Genomic DNA, 15,843 nt, shown 5'->3' with positions numbered 1-15,843 from the left:
ATCAGGCACAGCACAGCCTCATCATGAGAGTTCGTGCTGCAGGATCCAGGCGTTTGCAATAGGCTCGATTAGTGGATCCTCCCGTACCTCCCAATGCAGGTGTGCCGACCCACTTTTGGGAGCATGAGGTAGGGGATATCTCTCTCTCTTTTTCAGAAGGGGATCGAGATCACATCAGACAGGTGGGTCCTGGAGGTGATAAGAGAAAGATATGTCCTGGAATTTCATAGTATTCCTCAGGAAGTGTTCATGGTGTCCCCTTGCCACTCCCCGCAGAAGAAGCAGACAGTGGCATTCATGCTTCAAAGGGTCCTCAGACTGAGGGGTGTGCTCACGTCTCAAGAAAGTATGGGGCACTACTCTATTTATTTTGTTGTGACCAAGGAGGGCTCCTTTCATCCTCTCCTGGACTCAAGAGGATCGACCGCCCTCACCCACAACGCTACTTCCAGGGTTGCCGCCGTCAAGCCAAGTACCTGTAGGTAGGACCACACCATCTGGCGCATGGGCTTCACCTACTGACATGCACTAATGGAATTTTCCAGGCTTGTCATGCAGCCTGTCTCAGTATGTTTATTAGCTGGTGTAATTTAGTTTGTGATAGCTATGCTTCTCACAGGCTGTACTTTGTCAACGGTCAGGACTTTTCCTTTCTTAGGTTAACAATATATTCATGTTAAAAATGTTCTGATATGCTAAAATAAAAATAAAGGATTTTTCCTTTCTTTCTGTAGAGGTACAGCAGTGTTTAGGAAGGTGATTGTCTGTCTGACAAATTAAAAGTGATTTATTTTCAGTCAGGTACAAAACCAGAAATTCCTGTGACTTTTCCATTCCTTTGTTTTGTTTGCAGCACCTCCGGTTTGTGCTGGACTGCAAAGACAAAGAGCCAGATGTGTTGTTTGTGGGTGACTCCATGGTGCAGCTTCTCCAGCAGTATGAGGTAACAGTTTTAAGCCGGAACAGGGAGCCAGTTGGAAACGTGTGACTCTCAGCTTCCACACTTTTTTCCAAGTTGAGAAAAAAGGGTAGCTGTATACAAAGAAAATATAAAAATGTTGCTAGTATTTGTTACTGCTGGGTAACCTTTCCCAGCATGCCTTCTCTAGTTATGATCTGACAGAGTGGTTGTAAACTCTGTCATGTAGAGTTGATGACATAGCAGGCAGGTTGCAGCTTGTAACTGTTTGCTCAGTTGGCCTTTGTTACACAGAAAACTGAGTAGATTTAGTTCCCAGTGCTTCTGGTGTGAAACAATTTGGGGGGGGGGGGGGGGAGGTTAAAATTGAGGGCAGAAATAGTTTGGAGGCTAATAGTTATCACCTTTTAGAGACTAGGTCTGTTATAGACATGCTTCATTGCTTTTCTTTGTGTTTAAATTATCTGGCTGCTCTATTTCTCATCCAGAATAGTTAACTAACTAGATGCAGAGCCCTGGAAGGACATATAAAGGTTTTGCCTTAATTTCAGTTGAAGTTAAATTACCTTTACAATATGGGCTTTGATTAAGGTTAATCTTTGGCCTGGATATTTAACAAATGTTCCTCTGTTTTTAGCTATGGAGAGAGCTTTTTTCCCCACTCCATGCACTGAATTTTGGCATTGGTGGCGACACAACAAGACATGTATTATGGAGGTTGCAGAATGGAGAGCTAGAAAATATCAAACCCAAGGTACAGCGATGTGACTACCTTCATCAATTCTTATTAACTCACCTTCTTTGAGGTGTTTTCTTTGTGAAAGGAGTGTAGGGGTGGCTTTATCTTCCATATGGGATTCTGTTTTGGCACAGAGGCAGGAACTGGAGCATGCAACTTGCTGGAAAGCTTAACTTCCCATCTTTCAGTGTCCACCTGCAACTGCAACAGAGCTTCTAGCAACCAAAATAGGCCACTTGCTTCTTTGGTATCTCTAAGGCTTCCCAATATTTTGCTAAGTTTGAGGAGTATAGGAGCAGAGAGAACTGCTTTCCTGTTCTCTTCCTTAACACTCCGATGGCCTGCATCTGTATACATAGTGACAGATTGAGATAACAGAAGTCACCCCATGTAGAGATGATTTTCTAAACAAAAAAAGTACTTGGCTGGGAGGTGTTTGTTCTTTCCCAGACCTGGTTTCTTAGCCTCTCACCACCCAGCCCTACCTGTCTTCTGTCCTGAGTAGTGCTGGACCCAGGGCTGGACTGCAGAAAAACATCGACTTTGGGGATGAGGGTAAGGTTTCCTATCATCGGTTTCTACCATTGCAATGCCGTGAACCACTACCATGGACTCTAGCTCCATCTTTTTCCCTTCTCCCTAGTTCTCTCCATTTTTTCTTATCTCAGCAGTGAAGATAAGAAAAAAAGAAGCTATCTTTTTTTTCTTGTAACTCTGTATTTTTTTCTCTATCCTACTATTTCTTTCCTAATCTCATCACTTTTAATTCCTCCATCTCCACATCATCCTTCATCACTATAATGTATTCTTTCACATCCAGTTTCTTATCCCCTGCCTCTACCAACTCTTCATTTTTCTCCTCCTTTTTCCTCCCCTTTCTCAGCGTTCACTATTCTGTCCCTCCCCTCCACCCCTTCCCCAGTATCTCTTTCCCTACCTCTTCAGCTTATTTTCGTATTGTGAGATCAGTATTTAGGAAGTGCTGGCCTGTACGTTTTCTGATGCACGGGAGCCATCTGTGCCAGCAAGTCTTGCTCCTGTAGGTGCTGCACATGGGTCGTCTTTGTTTTGCAGCTGGAGGATGAGCTCTGCCAACTGCCACCAGCTTTCTCATGTCTTCATGGCTGGCAGGATGAGCTCTTTCAACTGCCACTGCCGTGGAGTGCTCTCTCATTTTTTTGGCAACTGGCAGGTTAATTCAGCCAGCCACTGTGACTCATCATGTCTTTGAGGCATTGCAGCTCCTTCCATTCAACATCTGCATTTTTAAAACTGGCGAGCCAGCATGCCTTTGCTGTTTATCTCGCCATGCATGGGATCAGCATCCAAATAGTACTGCTCACCAGTTTTGAAAATTCTTGTGGTGCCTTGCAGTGCAAAAAGGTTGTGAGTCATTGACCTGGAAGAAAATTACCACAGACCCTAATGCCATTCAAACCTTCTGTTTGAATTTTTATGACGTGAATGGTGAATTCAGTGCTGTTTTATATTGCTGTTTCCAGGTCATTGTCCTTTGGATTGGAACAAACAACCATGAAAACACAGCAGAGGAGGTAGCAGGTGGGATCGAGGCCATTGTACAGCTGATTAACACACTTCAACCTCAAGCAAAAATTATTGTCATGGTATGCAGCATGTTATGATATACTGAAAACATTAACAGTAGTTAGGAATAAAAATGTGTGTTTTGCCTGCTAATTTTCTTTCCTTTATTCCTACCAGACTAGTCCAAACGAATGGGATTTTCTACTGTACCAGCAGATGGAAAAGAGAAAAAAAAAAGCTTTACTGTACTGTTGATACTTAAGTCACAGTGCCACCTGTGGCCTGCCAGCATGCCTGTAACAAATCTCAATGAACCCCTCGTATGAGCAGGGGAATTCCAAACTTCTGGTGAAACTCAAGCCAATCAGGGTTTTGATGTCCCGTGGAAATTCAGTTTGGTGTTAAGAGCCTTGTATAATCTTCCCTTTGAGCATCTTGGAAACATATCACTTTGAAGGCAGTATTTTGGGTAACCATTTGTTCAGCTTAGGCGCATTTCCGGGTTTCAGGCACTGCCATGCAGATATCCTTTCTTCCAGTTTTCAGAGGACAGAGTTTCCTTCCATACAGTCCCATTCTTTTTGCTGAAAGTGGTACTTTCCTTTCATCTCATTGTTGGTGGAGTTGCCTGCATTTAAGTAGTCAGAGGTCTTGAGAGTTACATGTACTGGATGTGCATAGGTTGTTCCTCAGATGTTTGGTCATGAATGCATTCCGTAGATTGGACCATCTCTTTGTTATATTTAGCAGTTACAGCAAGGGCAAAATGGCTTCTAAAGCTTATGTTGCTCGGTAGATTACGTAGACGATTACACCTGTTTACATTTGGAGGTTCCCAAGGGTCTTATTCTACTAGAGCTCAAGCGGTTTTTTGGGTGAAGTATCATTTGGGGTCACCACAAGATATTTGTAGGGTGGCGACCTGGTCGACTTTACACACTTTTGTCAAACATTACCAACTGGATGTCCATACCTCCAACGCCAAAGCCTTTGGGAAGGGCTTGCAAACTGGTGTTTCCCAGTTTAGGGTGGGTTGGGTACATCCCTTTGTATGAACTGGTCTGATGGACAATAAGGAAGGAAAAATTTGGTTCTTACCTACCTATTGCTTTCCTTTGGTCCTACCAGACCAGTTCAGAGTACCACCCTTTATGTTTGAAGTCTCTATGCTGTATTTCTACTTTCCTGAACATGCCCAGATCAGTCCAGACTAGTGGGTTTATGCATCCTTACCAGCAGATGGAAGCAGAAAACAAAAACTTTGAGGCACTGTTACATAATCAAGAGTGCCACCTGCAGTCCCTCAGTATTTCTCTGTCTCCAGCAGATGGTAGAGGTGTAAACCTGCAGTCCTGACTGATTCTGGAGTCTAGGAGATTTGGAGACTTGGATCTGCTCCCTGAGGTGTCAGGTTCCTTGGTGGCCCATCCCTTGGATTGATCCAGGCGAATGGGGGTTTAGATACCCCTGGCTGTTGTGGCCCGCTACCTCTGGTAACCCTGATAGCCAGAGGACTGGCTCCCTCTTCGTATCCCAAAGTCCCCTCCTGCCCGCTGCTGGCTGTGTTCAGGGAAGTATCCTTTTTGTTGCTTTTCGTTTTTAAAAACAAAAAAAAAGAGGGGATTAGTAGGAGAGTGGGAGCTAAAAGTGCTGTGAGAGGCTTCATTTTTTTCCCGACAGGGAAAGTTTGCGGTGTGCTGCTTTTGGCATGTGCCGTTCAGGCCGCTGCCGTTTGTTCCCGCGAGCCATCTGTGTCTGTGCGGCAGCGTGTCTCTGCAGCTCAGCAGGGCAACCACGTGGTGCGGCCTTTTTCGCGCCGGAGCATGTTGGGCGGGCCTCATGGTGGAGAAGCCGCGCATGGAGGCTTGTAAGACCTGTGGGCTTTGGTCTGCCCAATTAAACTCCCACTCCTTCTGCTCAGGATGTGCTTCGGGGGGGAGTGATCCTCTGGTAAGGCTTCCAAGGCCAGGAGGGTTTCTCGCTCTGTGAGGCCCGCAGCAGGGACCAAGGTGGGGGTCTCTGCATCTCCTGCTTCTGAGGGGGATTGCAGCCAGGGGACCCTGGCCGGCCAGAAATCCGGTGATTCCCCTCCCCTCTCTCTCTCTCCTGTGGGGCAGGAGCCTGGGGATGGTCAGGAGGAGGGAGCAGATTCGTAATCTAGTCTTCCTGAGCAGGGATTTGATGGTCCACACCATTTTTCCCCAAATTTGTTTTGCTCATGCATGAGGCTTTCCTGGCTAGGAAGAGTGCAGGAGAGAGGAGATCCAGGGATGTCCAAAAGACCTCTGGGCATGTTGACTAGCGTCTTGGGTTGTGTGGCGCTAGTGTGGAGGATACCCCCAAGGATCTGGATGATTCAGATGAGCTGCAGGAGAATGCTGCGTCTCCTCAGGGAGTGGACCCGGATGGGGGTCAGAACCCAGATCCGGATGTGGGCAAGGACGATCCAGACCTCGTGGAGGGTTCTGGAGCTGAGGGAGACTACCCTCGGGTGGTCCGCCTGTTTACAAAGGAGGAGCTTCGGCCTCTCATTCCCTAGGTGTTGGAGGAATTGAGGGTGAAGGTAGCTCAGGAGGAGTCGGATAATGAGGGTCTCAGTCCAGTTCTGGATGGTCTGCGAGGTCCACCTAGTACCTTCCCCAAAGCTAAAAAGATTCAGAAGCTCATTAACCATGAGTGGGTTTTCCCGGAAGCAGGTTTGAAGGTCAGTAGGGCGATGGCAAAGCTTTACCTTTGCTGGAAGAGTATTTGGACCGCCTTAAGACTCCTAAGGTGGATGTGGCGGTCTTGGTGGTGACTAAGAAGACTATGATCCGGTGGTGGGGTCCACTGCACTGAAGGATGTCCAGGATCGCAAATTGGAAATTCAATTGAAGGGCACGTTTGAGGTGTCAGCATTAAGTCTGCAAGTGGTGGTGTGTGCTGGCATGATGCAGCGGGCTTGCTTGTATTGGATTCAGAAGCCTCAGGAGCAGGCCTTACCCACTGTGCTCTTCCCTGCCCAGGTGGCTTGGCTGGAAGCTGGGGTGACTTATGTGTGGATGCGTTTTACGATTTAGTGCACACTTCAGCTAGGAGCATGGTCTCGGTGGTGCCTGTGCACCACCATCTGTGGTTGCGTAATTGGTCGACGGACATATGGTCCAAGACTAATTATGCAATCTTTCCTTTAAGGCGGAAGCTGCTCTTCGGGGAGGAGCTGGATCAACTGATGAAGTCCCTTGAGGAAACCAAGGGAAATAGACTGCTGGAGGATAAGAAGGGCAATAAGAAGCTCTTTCCATCCCATTCCCTTTTTTGGTAGTCAAGGAGGTTTCCGTATGGGAGAGGGGCTTCTTCCTCTGGTTCTAAGCAGTTGTCAAGTCGTCAGCAATCATTTCAGGGTGCCGGCAGATCCCCCAGAAGCGGGTCTAGTCAGGGGACCGGAGGGCGTAAGTATGCCCAATGAAACCAGGTTCGCCCTCTCCTCGCTGGAAGTGGTAGGGGGCAGGTTGTCCTGTATTTACGAAGCATGGGCCAAAATTACCTCGGACCAGTGGGTTCTGGAGTTGGTAAGAGATGGCTACGCCTTAGAATTTTCTCACCCGCTCAGGGATGCCTTTCTTGAGTCCTCCTGCTCTTTTCGAAACAAATGGGGAGTTGTAGAAGGAACTCTACAAAGGTTGATAAGCTTGGAGGCCATAGTTCAGTGCCGCTGAGCAAGCAAGGATAGGGAAGGTATTCCATCTATTTTGTAGTCCCAAAAAAGGGATTATTTTGGATTTGCAAAAGGTAAATGTAAGCTTGCGTGTGCTGCGTTTCCTGATGGAGATACTGCATACGGTGATTGCAGTGGTTCGCAAAGGAGAATTCCTGGCTTCTTTGGATCTCACCAAAGTATTTCTACATAGAAATTTGGGTCAGCACTTCCAGTTTCAAGCTCTTCCCTTCGTTCTGGCTATGGCTCCCCGAACCTTCACAAAGGTAATGATGGTAGTGGCAGCAACCTTGAGATAAGAAGGGATTCTGGTGCATCCATATCTGGACAATTGGCTTATCTAGGTGAAGACAGAGGAGAAATGCAGTTGATTCATATGAGTGATGAACGCCCTCGGCACCCTGGGTTGGGTGATCAATGTGGCAAAGAGTCACCTGGTTCCGTTTCAATCATTGCAGTATCTAGGAATCCGCTTCGATACCCAGAAGGGCAGAGTATATCTGACAGTGTACAGATTGATGAAGTTGCAGGTGACATGGTTGTTGCGCCTGCCAGTGCCAAGGGTCTGGGATTACTTACACCTGCTGGGCTTCATGGCCTTGGGGCTGGATCTGGTTCCATGGGCCTTTGCGCACATGTGTCTGTTGCAAAGGGTGCTGTTGTCCAGGTGGAATCCACGGTCGGAGTAGTATTATCTTCTGTTGCCTCTTCTAGCAGAATCCAGGTCCAGTCTTTCATAATGGCTGTCAAAGAGCGACCTTGGGGCTCCGGATTGGGTGGTGGTGACCATGGATGCCAGCCTTAAGGGCTGGGGAGCAGTATTCCTTCGTCGATCTGCCCAAGGACTTTGGTCAGTGACTGAGATGGCCTACGCCATCAATCGTCTGGAGACCAGGACGGTGCGCAGAGCCCTGGCAGTGTTTCTGCCTCTGGTCCAGGGTCGAATGGTTCATATGTTTTTGGAAAATGCGACAGTGGTGGTGTACATCAACCATCAAGGAGGAACAAAGAGTCCCGGTGTGGCTCGGGAAGCTCAGCTATTGTTTATGTGGGCGGAGTGTCACCTCAAGGGAATTACGGCCTCCCACGTGGCAGGAGTAGACAGCATGCAGGCAGATTTCCTAAGCCGTCAACAGCTGGATCCCAGGGAGTGGGAGCTGTACCCGGAAGCCTGGAATCGCATCTGCACCAGATGGGGAGGTTCCTCAGCTGGATCTCATGCGACGTGAGCCAATGCAAAGTCGACAAGGTTCTTCAGTCATAGAAGGGAAGTCGGTTCGGTAGGACTAGATGCTCTGGTGTGCCCGTGGCCAACAGGTATTCTTCTGTATGTGTTTCCTCTGTGGCCTCTCATAGGTTGAATGTTACGGCACATAGAAGCACATCTTGGATCAGTGGTGCTGGTGGTGCCAAAGTGGCCTCATCGTCTTTGGTCACAGATCTGGTGTATCTGGTGGTGGACAAACCTCTTCAGGAGCTCATCTGCTGGGATTGCTGTGACAGGGACCCATATTTTCGGATCGTGAGGATCACTTTTGTTTCGCAGCTTGGCTTTTGAGAGACGGAGCTTGCGCTTGAAGGGATATTCGGAACCAATAATTTCTACTCCAGGCTAGACGGCCTTCTATCTCCATGGCGTATGTCAGGGTTTGGAAGGTTTTTGAGGCCTGGTGTCTTCAGCAGCAGCTGGATCCTCTTGTCAACGACAGTACCACATATTTTGTCGTTTCTTCAGCAGGGTTTGTCCAAGGATTTGGCCTTAGGTTGTCTCAGGGACAGAGTGCGAGGCAAGTCTTTGGCCTTCCATCCCAATGTCATCCAATTCCTGAAGGAGGTGAAGCATGTGCATCCTCCGGTTCGGAAGATGTGTCCAGATTTGAACCTCGATTAAGTGTTGTGGGTTCTCTGTGAGGCTCCTTTTGAGTCCTTAGGCTGAGCTTCGCTGAAGGACCTTAGGTTGAAGACTGTTTTTCTGGTGGCGATTTGTTCCACCAGGAGGATTTCGGAGCTCCAGGCTCTTTCTTGTCGCGATCCATTTCTATGTATTACTAACGACAGGGTGACCTTGTGTATGTTACCTTCCTTTTTGCCGAAAGTGGTTTCTGCCTTCCATGTGAATCAGACTGTTGAATTACTGGGTTTTTTTGGAATGGTCCAGAGATTCTTTGGAGGGTAGAGAACTCCATCTTCTGGATGTACGTCATGCTCTGTTGCGTTATTTGAAGGTCACTAATTCCTTTGGGCAATTGGACCATCTTTTTGTGATGTTTGGAGTGAAGAAAGAAGAGAAAGCTTCCAAAGTTACTTTGGCTCGTTGGTTGAAAGAGGCTATTTGTTTGGCCTATATTTGTAAGAGTCGTGTTATTCCATCGGATCTTAAGGAACATTTGACTAGAGCATGGGTGGCCTCTTGGGTGGAGTGTCAGTTGGTGTCTCCCCAAGAGATCTGTAGGGCTGCAGTGTGGTCCTCGTTTCATGCTTTCACCAAGCATTACCGATTTTAGATGTTCGCAAGCAAAAGAATACGACCTTTGGTGAAAGTGTGTTGAGTGTGTCTTTGGGGTTCCTGCCTGGTGAAGGGATGCTTTAATACATTCCACTTGTCTGGACTGATCTGGGTATGTTCAGGAAATGAAAATTTGGTTCTTACCTGCTAATTTTCATTCCTGTAATACCACAGATCAGTTCAGAGACCCGCCCTGCTATTGTTGCTGGTATTATCTGCTGTATATTTCAGAGTTTTGTTTTTTTTTTTACAAATTGAACTATGTTTTTTGAGTTAAGCCATTGTCAGATAGTGTTGGTACTGGAGTTATGTTGGGCTCCAGCCTAGGTGGCTCCAACCCTGGGTTTTCCGGGTTGCCCTGGTAAGTGAAATGTTATCTAATTTTAGCTTGGGCACAGGTCAATGCTGAGGGATCTGCAGTTGGCATTCTCTATTATGTAGCAGTGCCTCAAAGTTTTTGTTCTCTGCCTCCATTTGCTGGTAGGGATGCATAAACCTACTTGTCAGTACTGACCTGGGATATTGCAGGAACGAAAATTAGCAGGTAAGCAATTTTACTTTAATGTATATGCGTTCTGTTGTCTTGAAATGTTTTTCATACCAAGGGGTGCCTGCATGTTTAGTTTCACAAGAAGTGTGGAATTGTCCTGCTCATATGAGGGTTCATTTAGCTTTGTTACAGTTATGCTAGCAGGCTGCAGGTGGCACAGTAATTTAAGTACTAACAGTACAGTAAAGCTTTTCTTCTGTCTCCACCTGCTGGTAGAGGAGAAAAACCCATTCGTGTGGACTGGTCTGGTGGATAAGGAACAAAGTATTTTAGGGTAGGCATAAGATCTTGTGTAGTTTGGACAAAAAGATTATAAAGTCTTTGCAAGTTTGACTATCCAGATTGTTAACAGTGGGGCAAATATCATATTACAGACATCTTACATAAACTAGAACAGGAGTTAGATGTGGTGTTCACAAAACTTAGGGTGTATTCTCTGGGTCAGTACACAACAGAATCAACAGCTTGAATTTCATAAGATTTTTTCCATGGGGCACTGAATGAGGAATAAATTATTAACAATCACTGTAACATCAATAAAAAGGGATTTAATGGGAAATTTGAGTTTCTTACTCATACTGAATGCTGATGACATTATTACTATTTGATTTCTAATATTCTTCAACTAGACAGCTCATCTGCACCTGCTGTATTTACACGCTTCTGGAGTTCAAGCTACCCAATTTAATCAGAACTACTTAGCGAATTTTAAAATGTTTTTGGTGATACGGATGATTTAAAACTAATAGAAGTTAATGATATTTTAGATAGCCTCGCTCAATCCCCATGAATTTCCTATGGCAAAAGTGTTAACTTGCCATCCTCTTGTGATCCTCGCGTGTCATTCATTCACCAATCAAAAGCAGAAAAGTCAGATGCTCCCCTCCCCCCAAGCATCTCGCTCCACACACAATTTGGTGCACCTGGGTCTAGCCACCCGAAGTTGTACACAGGCATTCAGCAAGAACCTAAGAATTACTATACTGAGTCAAGTCAAGGGTCCATCAAGCTCAGTATCGTTTCCACCAGTGGCCAATCCTGATAAGTACCTGACAGAATCCCCTGCTGCTAACGCCCAGGGATAAGTAGTGTTTTTCCCCAAGTCTACCTGGTTAATTTCTCCAATTTGTTTTTGGGGTTTTTTGTTTTTTTTAACTAGCACTGCACAGTGACCAAGGTTTTCAAAGTATTGTCCAGGATGATGCTTAGATTTTCTTCCTGGGTAGTGACTCCTAATATGGAACTTAACATCATGTAACCACAGTTTTTGGATTACTTTTTCCTACTGCATCACTTTGCACTTGTCCACATTAAGTTTCATCTGCCATTTGGCTGCCCAGCATTGCAGGGCCCTCCTGTAACCTCTCACAATCCAATGGTGATTTAACAACTTGGAATAATTTTGTGTCATATGATCTCATAAGCCTCTTTGTTCTATTGAACCGAGACTGAGCGCATGTATTCCCCTTAACAGCAGAATTAACTCCACCTTTGAGGCAATGGATGCCGGTATTTCACAATTAATTGCATACATAATCGCCATCTCGTATTAGCTTAGTTTCATACAAACAGAAGCTTATCAGAGTAAAATGGCCTTGAGTGTTGTGGTTTGTGTTTTTATATGTAAATGCTGGATCTAAGTCCTCCACGCTTTGAGGGCAGTATGTCCTTGTGGGGACATTTGATGTTTCCATTTTTCAGATTTGATGAGTGGTGATTGGGAGGGGGGGGGTGCATGTGGTTTGTGTTTGTGTCCCTTATAACTTGGAATTAGCTCTATCAAACTATATATGAAGATACATTTTTGGGGGGCAGAGGAGAACTTCTTTTCAAAGATGGTTAGTGATTTGTGGCAAGCAGAATTGGCACTCTTCCAAAAGAAGTACATGGGGAGTTGAATCGAGGCTATGTTACACTTTCTACTGATTATCCTTGTTCCCTATTCTTAGTTTATGTTCAGTGCTTTTTAAGAATAATACTAACGGAGCTTTTTTGATGGCTCAGTGGCATTGCTACCATTCAGGAGACCCAGATTTGATTTTCAAGCCTAGCCTCTTCCTCTCAATCCTGCAAGGGGGCGGGCATGCTATGAAAGCACCTGGAAGGGGTACCAGCCATATCGTGACATGTGGCCAGATTCTGAATGCATGCATACTAGGTTCCAGTGGGAGCCTCAGTCTATGTCCCTTAGGCAAAGATTATTGCTGGAATCTCTGAGTTGAGTGTGGACAGAGTGAATGAAGGCTCAGTGCTGTAATTCTAATAGTCTAGTAGTGTTGAGGTGGAAGCAGATGGCAGCTGCTAAGTCAGGGGAAAATGTTTGATCTGGAGAAGTGGTTAGAGCAGCGGGCTAAGAACCAGGGAAGCCAGGGTTCAAATTCCACTTTTTCTCCTTGTTAACTTGGGCAAGTCACTTCAACCACCATTATCTCAGGTACAAACTTAGGGGCTCACTAAACTGTAGTACTTTTCCCTCAAGAAATTATAAAGCTGCAGTAATGGGCCCTGCTGCTCTGCGATTCCCACGGTAATTTTCCTCACAGTTAAATACCTTGGGGAAAAATATGGTGGCCGTAAATGTCCACCAAAGATCGCACAGTGGAAACCCCGAGACTGTGGAACTACCATTGCTTAAAGGGCCAACAACAGTCCCAAGGTCCCCCCTACCAAAAGTAGTACAAAAAAAAATCCTGGGGATCTGAAATGAACCCCTCCCACAGCTACCCCTGAAGTCAGCCTGTTGTAGAAATTTAAACAAAAGTTTCTATTAGCGTCAGGCCCTGCCCCAGACCCTGCCAACTCACAGTTCTATCCCTGATGGTCCAGTGGGGGCCCGGAGCACCCCTTATATATATTTTTTAAAAGGTGCTGCCCGACTTTGACTTTATCACATGCAGACCCCCAGAGTTTTTGTGTATTTTCAGGGAGACACTGGGAGCCTTGGGCCATGCATTAACATCCCAATGCTCCTGAGGGAAATTAGCTACAAGTCTTGCATTATTTGACCTGAAGTTAGCCCAACTTGCAAATTTTTTTTTGGCTAGCTGAATTATTTGATTTACATTTTTTAGAGCTATTATGAGCTTGCATTTGCATGCTAATCGGCTCATTTAAATATGCTCTGTCTAGAGCTGAAACATTAGGCCATTTATTGTGCAAAATTGTGGTAAACGGCTTAACGTGGCTTATTGAGCGAGTTCCTTAGATTGTGAGCCCTCTGAGGACAGGGAAATACCTACAGTACCTGATTGTAATCTGCTTTGAAGTGTCACAGAAGGTGTTATATAAATTTAAAAAATTCTTATCATGTATAGTGTTAGCATGGTTCTGCTAACAGACAATAGATGTCCATAGTATAGAAACTCTCCATATTTGTGCCTTCTCTCTCCACAGGGCCTGCTTCCTCGTGGTGAGAGGCCCAATCCCTTGCGGCAAAAAAATGCCCGTGTCAACCAGCTTCTGAAGTCTTCCTTCCCTAAACTCTTCAACGTGCAGCTTCTGGACATGGATGGGGGCTTCGTGCACTCGGATGGCACCATCTCCTGCCATGACATGTTTGACTTCCTGCACCTGACAGCTGCAGGCTATGCGAAGGTCTGCAAGCCCCTCCATGAACTGATCATGCAGCTGCTGGAGGAGACACCCGAGGAGAAGCAAGCCACACTGGCTTAACTGTCTCAGATCAGTGTTACAGCATCCTAGCACCATCAGTGGCACTACAGCATCCCCCTTGCCTAGCTGTTTGTTTGGAGCACTTTTCATTGTAGAATGTTACTGGATGTCCATGTCAGGCGTTGGGGGGTGGGGCAGGGTGGTAGGGAATGGACTAAAAAACTTTGCCTGGTTTTGCAGCTCAGAAGCTGATATATGTTTAATGGCAAGGGAAACCTTAGTAAAAGAGGAAGGAAGGGAATGAATTTTTTTTCCATGTGTTTTTTTTTTTTTTTTTCCCTTATATATAAATGCTTAATTTAAAACCAGAAGACGTGGCATTCAGCATTGGATTCCTTTTTTCTTTGGCTTTCATGAGCACAAGCTACATTGAAATAGCCTTTACTTCCTCTGTGCTTTCCCCCATCGTTGTCTTTATTTTAGCTTGTTATCTGAATCACATTCCTTGTGTTTAAAAAAAAAAAAATGTAGTATTCAGAATTTTCTAATCTTGATTTTTTTTTAATTTTTCAGCAGTCTAGCTTTTTAAAACTATCATTTACATTGAGGTCAAAATGCTGGAATCGAAAAAAGTGAGTTTTAATTTTTCTTGTATTCCTGATCACTGACTTTTCCAGCTGCTTTGTCAAAGCACTCATCTCTGTTTTGCTTTCAGTTTCAGTGGATATCGTGTGGTCTTGAGCTCTTTTTGGTTTTCTCCACACTGCCAGCTTTGAATCTTTTTAGGCTGGAGCCAGAGCCTTGCCCACACTTTCTGTGATGGAAAGCTGTTTTTTTGGTGTGATGTGAGTTAGCAGGTTGTGTGGTGTTGCTTATGTCATTCTCCATCCCTCTTGTTCATAGAGGGAGTAACATTTACCTGTCTATTTGTTGTAATCAAAGCAGCTTCCTTTCAGTTCTCCTGCTTCTCTTTGAGCAGCTGCATTGTTAAGTCTGTTGCAAACATCATCACACACTGCCCAGTGGACCAGGTGTACTACCTAGAGCAGAATCTAGTCCTCCCTGCTGTGCGTGTCACTAGCTGCCTTCCAGATAATATGGTTGCTTGATTAGGAAGGTGCTGGAAGAGCTCTCAAGGTAGGTATTTAAAATGATTCAGAGGAAGGATGACAAATGTCCTGAACTTAAAAAAAACTCGCAGACAAGCAGACCTGTAGCATTTGCCATCTACCCAGCCTGCATGCATTCAGATCTGGCAGCACCTTTTACCTCCTACACGCTAATGCATGCCCTTTGACTTGCAGCTTCCATTCATGTGCTGAGGGAGTGCTTCCACATTCTGTGAATTGTCTGATACTCTGGCACTGGTGTTTTACATCAAAAATGGGGAATTTGGATAAATGCATTCTTTCATTATACTCTCTGTACATGGTCAAGTCGTGTTAAAGGACCAGAAGGAGTTTTATGCCTTACATGTGTAATAAGATGTGTATTTCTTCATTGTGTGTATGTGTATACTTCTGTTAGTACCAGACCTGAGTAAAGGAGAGATCAGTGCTGCATGATGCTCGTTCTTACTAGTTTTAGTCTGAGCGTCCCCAGTGAACGGTGGGGAGAAGAGAGGATTTGAACATTTGCTTATGTAACTGGAACACTAGACTAAGTGAACTTTTACTATGAGTTTATATAAGTCTTATGTAAACAATAGAAATAGCATTGAAGCCAATGTGTGTGTTCAGCAGGCATTCATAGCTCACTTAACAGGTCAGCAAGAAATGTCAATCATTGCTCAGGCTACTGAATATAGTCTTGTATAATACTGTTACTTATAAAACTTGTTCTTGTCATGGCCCACCACTGAAACGTCTGCTTACATTTTCTTTGCGTCATGGTGCGTGTGTGAATGTATGGGAAGTGCTTCTGTCTGCAACCATGAATCTGAAAGGCTTTTAGAGAGAATAGGAAAGCCCCCTTCTCTATCCTAGAACATGTGGTGAGCCAGAGTCTTACATTTCATTTCTAGGAAATCATAGAACTGTAAAGTTTTCTGGGCTTCTGCCTTCTTAAATTTAACCAAGAAAAACAGCCACATTTCATACTGTGTAGGCCATAAAAGGCCTTGACTGCTAAATAAAATGTCAGAATCGAATAAAGGGAGATACAAAATGGCAAAAGGTGTGGGATCAGTTTCCTGCATCCTCTTCTCATTGATAGTTTGTAATAAAATGACACAGGCCCATGAAGTGCTGAAGAAATCACAGGATTGTGTGACACA

At 45.2% G+C, this 15,843-nt stretch overlaps 1 protein-coding gene across 2 annotated transcripts in view; it reads left to right on the top strand.

Moving 5' to 3' along the window:
• The window catches only part of PAFAH1B2 (platelet activating factor acetylhydrolase 1b catalytic subunit 2), a 28,585-nt gene extending 13,160 nt beyond the window's left edge, over positions 1-15,425 (top strand). For both annotated transcript variants that reach the window (XM_029572922.1, XM_029572923.1), the window contains exons 3-6: positions 854-943; positions 1,557-1,673; positions 3,161-3,283; positions 13,350-15,425. In XM_029572922.1, coding sequence (XP_029428782.1) covers positions 854-943; positions 1,557-1,673; positions 3,161-3,283; positions 13,350-13,628 — 609 coding nt within the window. In that variant the 3' untranslated portion in view covers positions 13,629-15,425. The remainder of the gene's footprint in view (positions 1-853; positions 944-1,556; positions 1,674-3,160; positions 3,284-13,349) is intronic.
• Positions 15,426-15,843: the final 418 nt, after the last annotated feature.

Source organism: Rhinatrema bivittatum, chromosome 12, assembly GCF_901001135.1.
Source record: "Rhinatrema bivittatum chromosome 12, aRhiBiv1.1, whole genome shotgun sequence".
Lineage (NCBI taxonomy): Eukaryota > Metazoa > Chordata > Amphibia > Gymnophiona > Rhinatrematidae > Rhinatrema > Rhinatrema bivittatum.
Note: the sequence above shows the minus strand (reverse complement) of the source record. Positions and strands in the feature narration are given on the sequence as shown.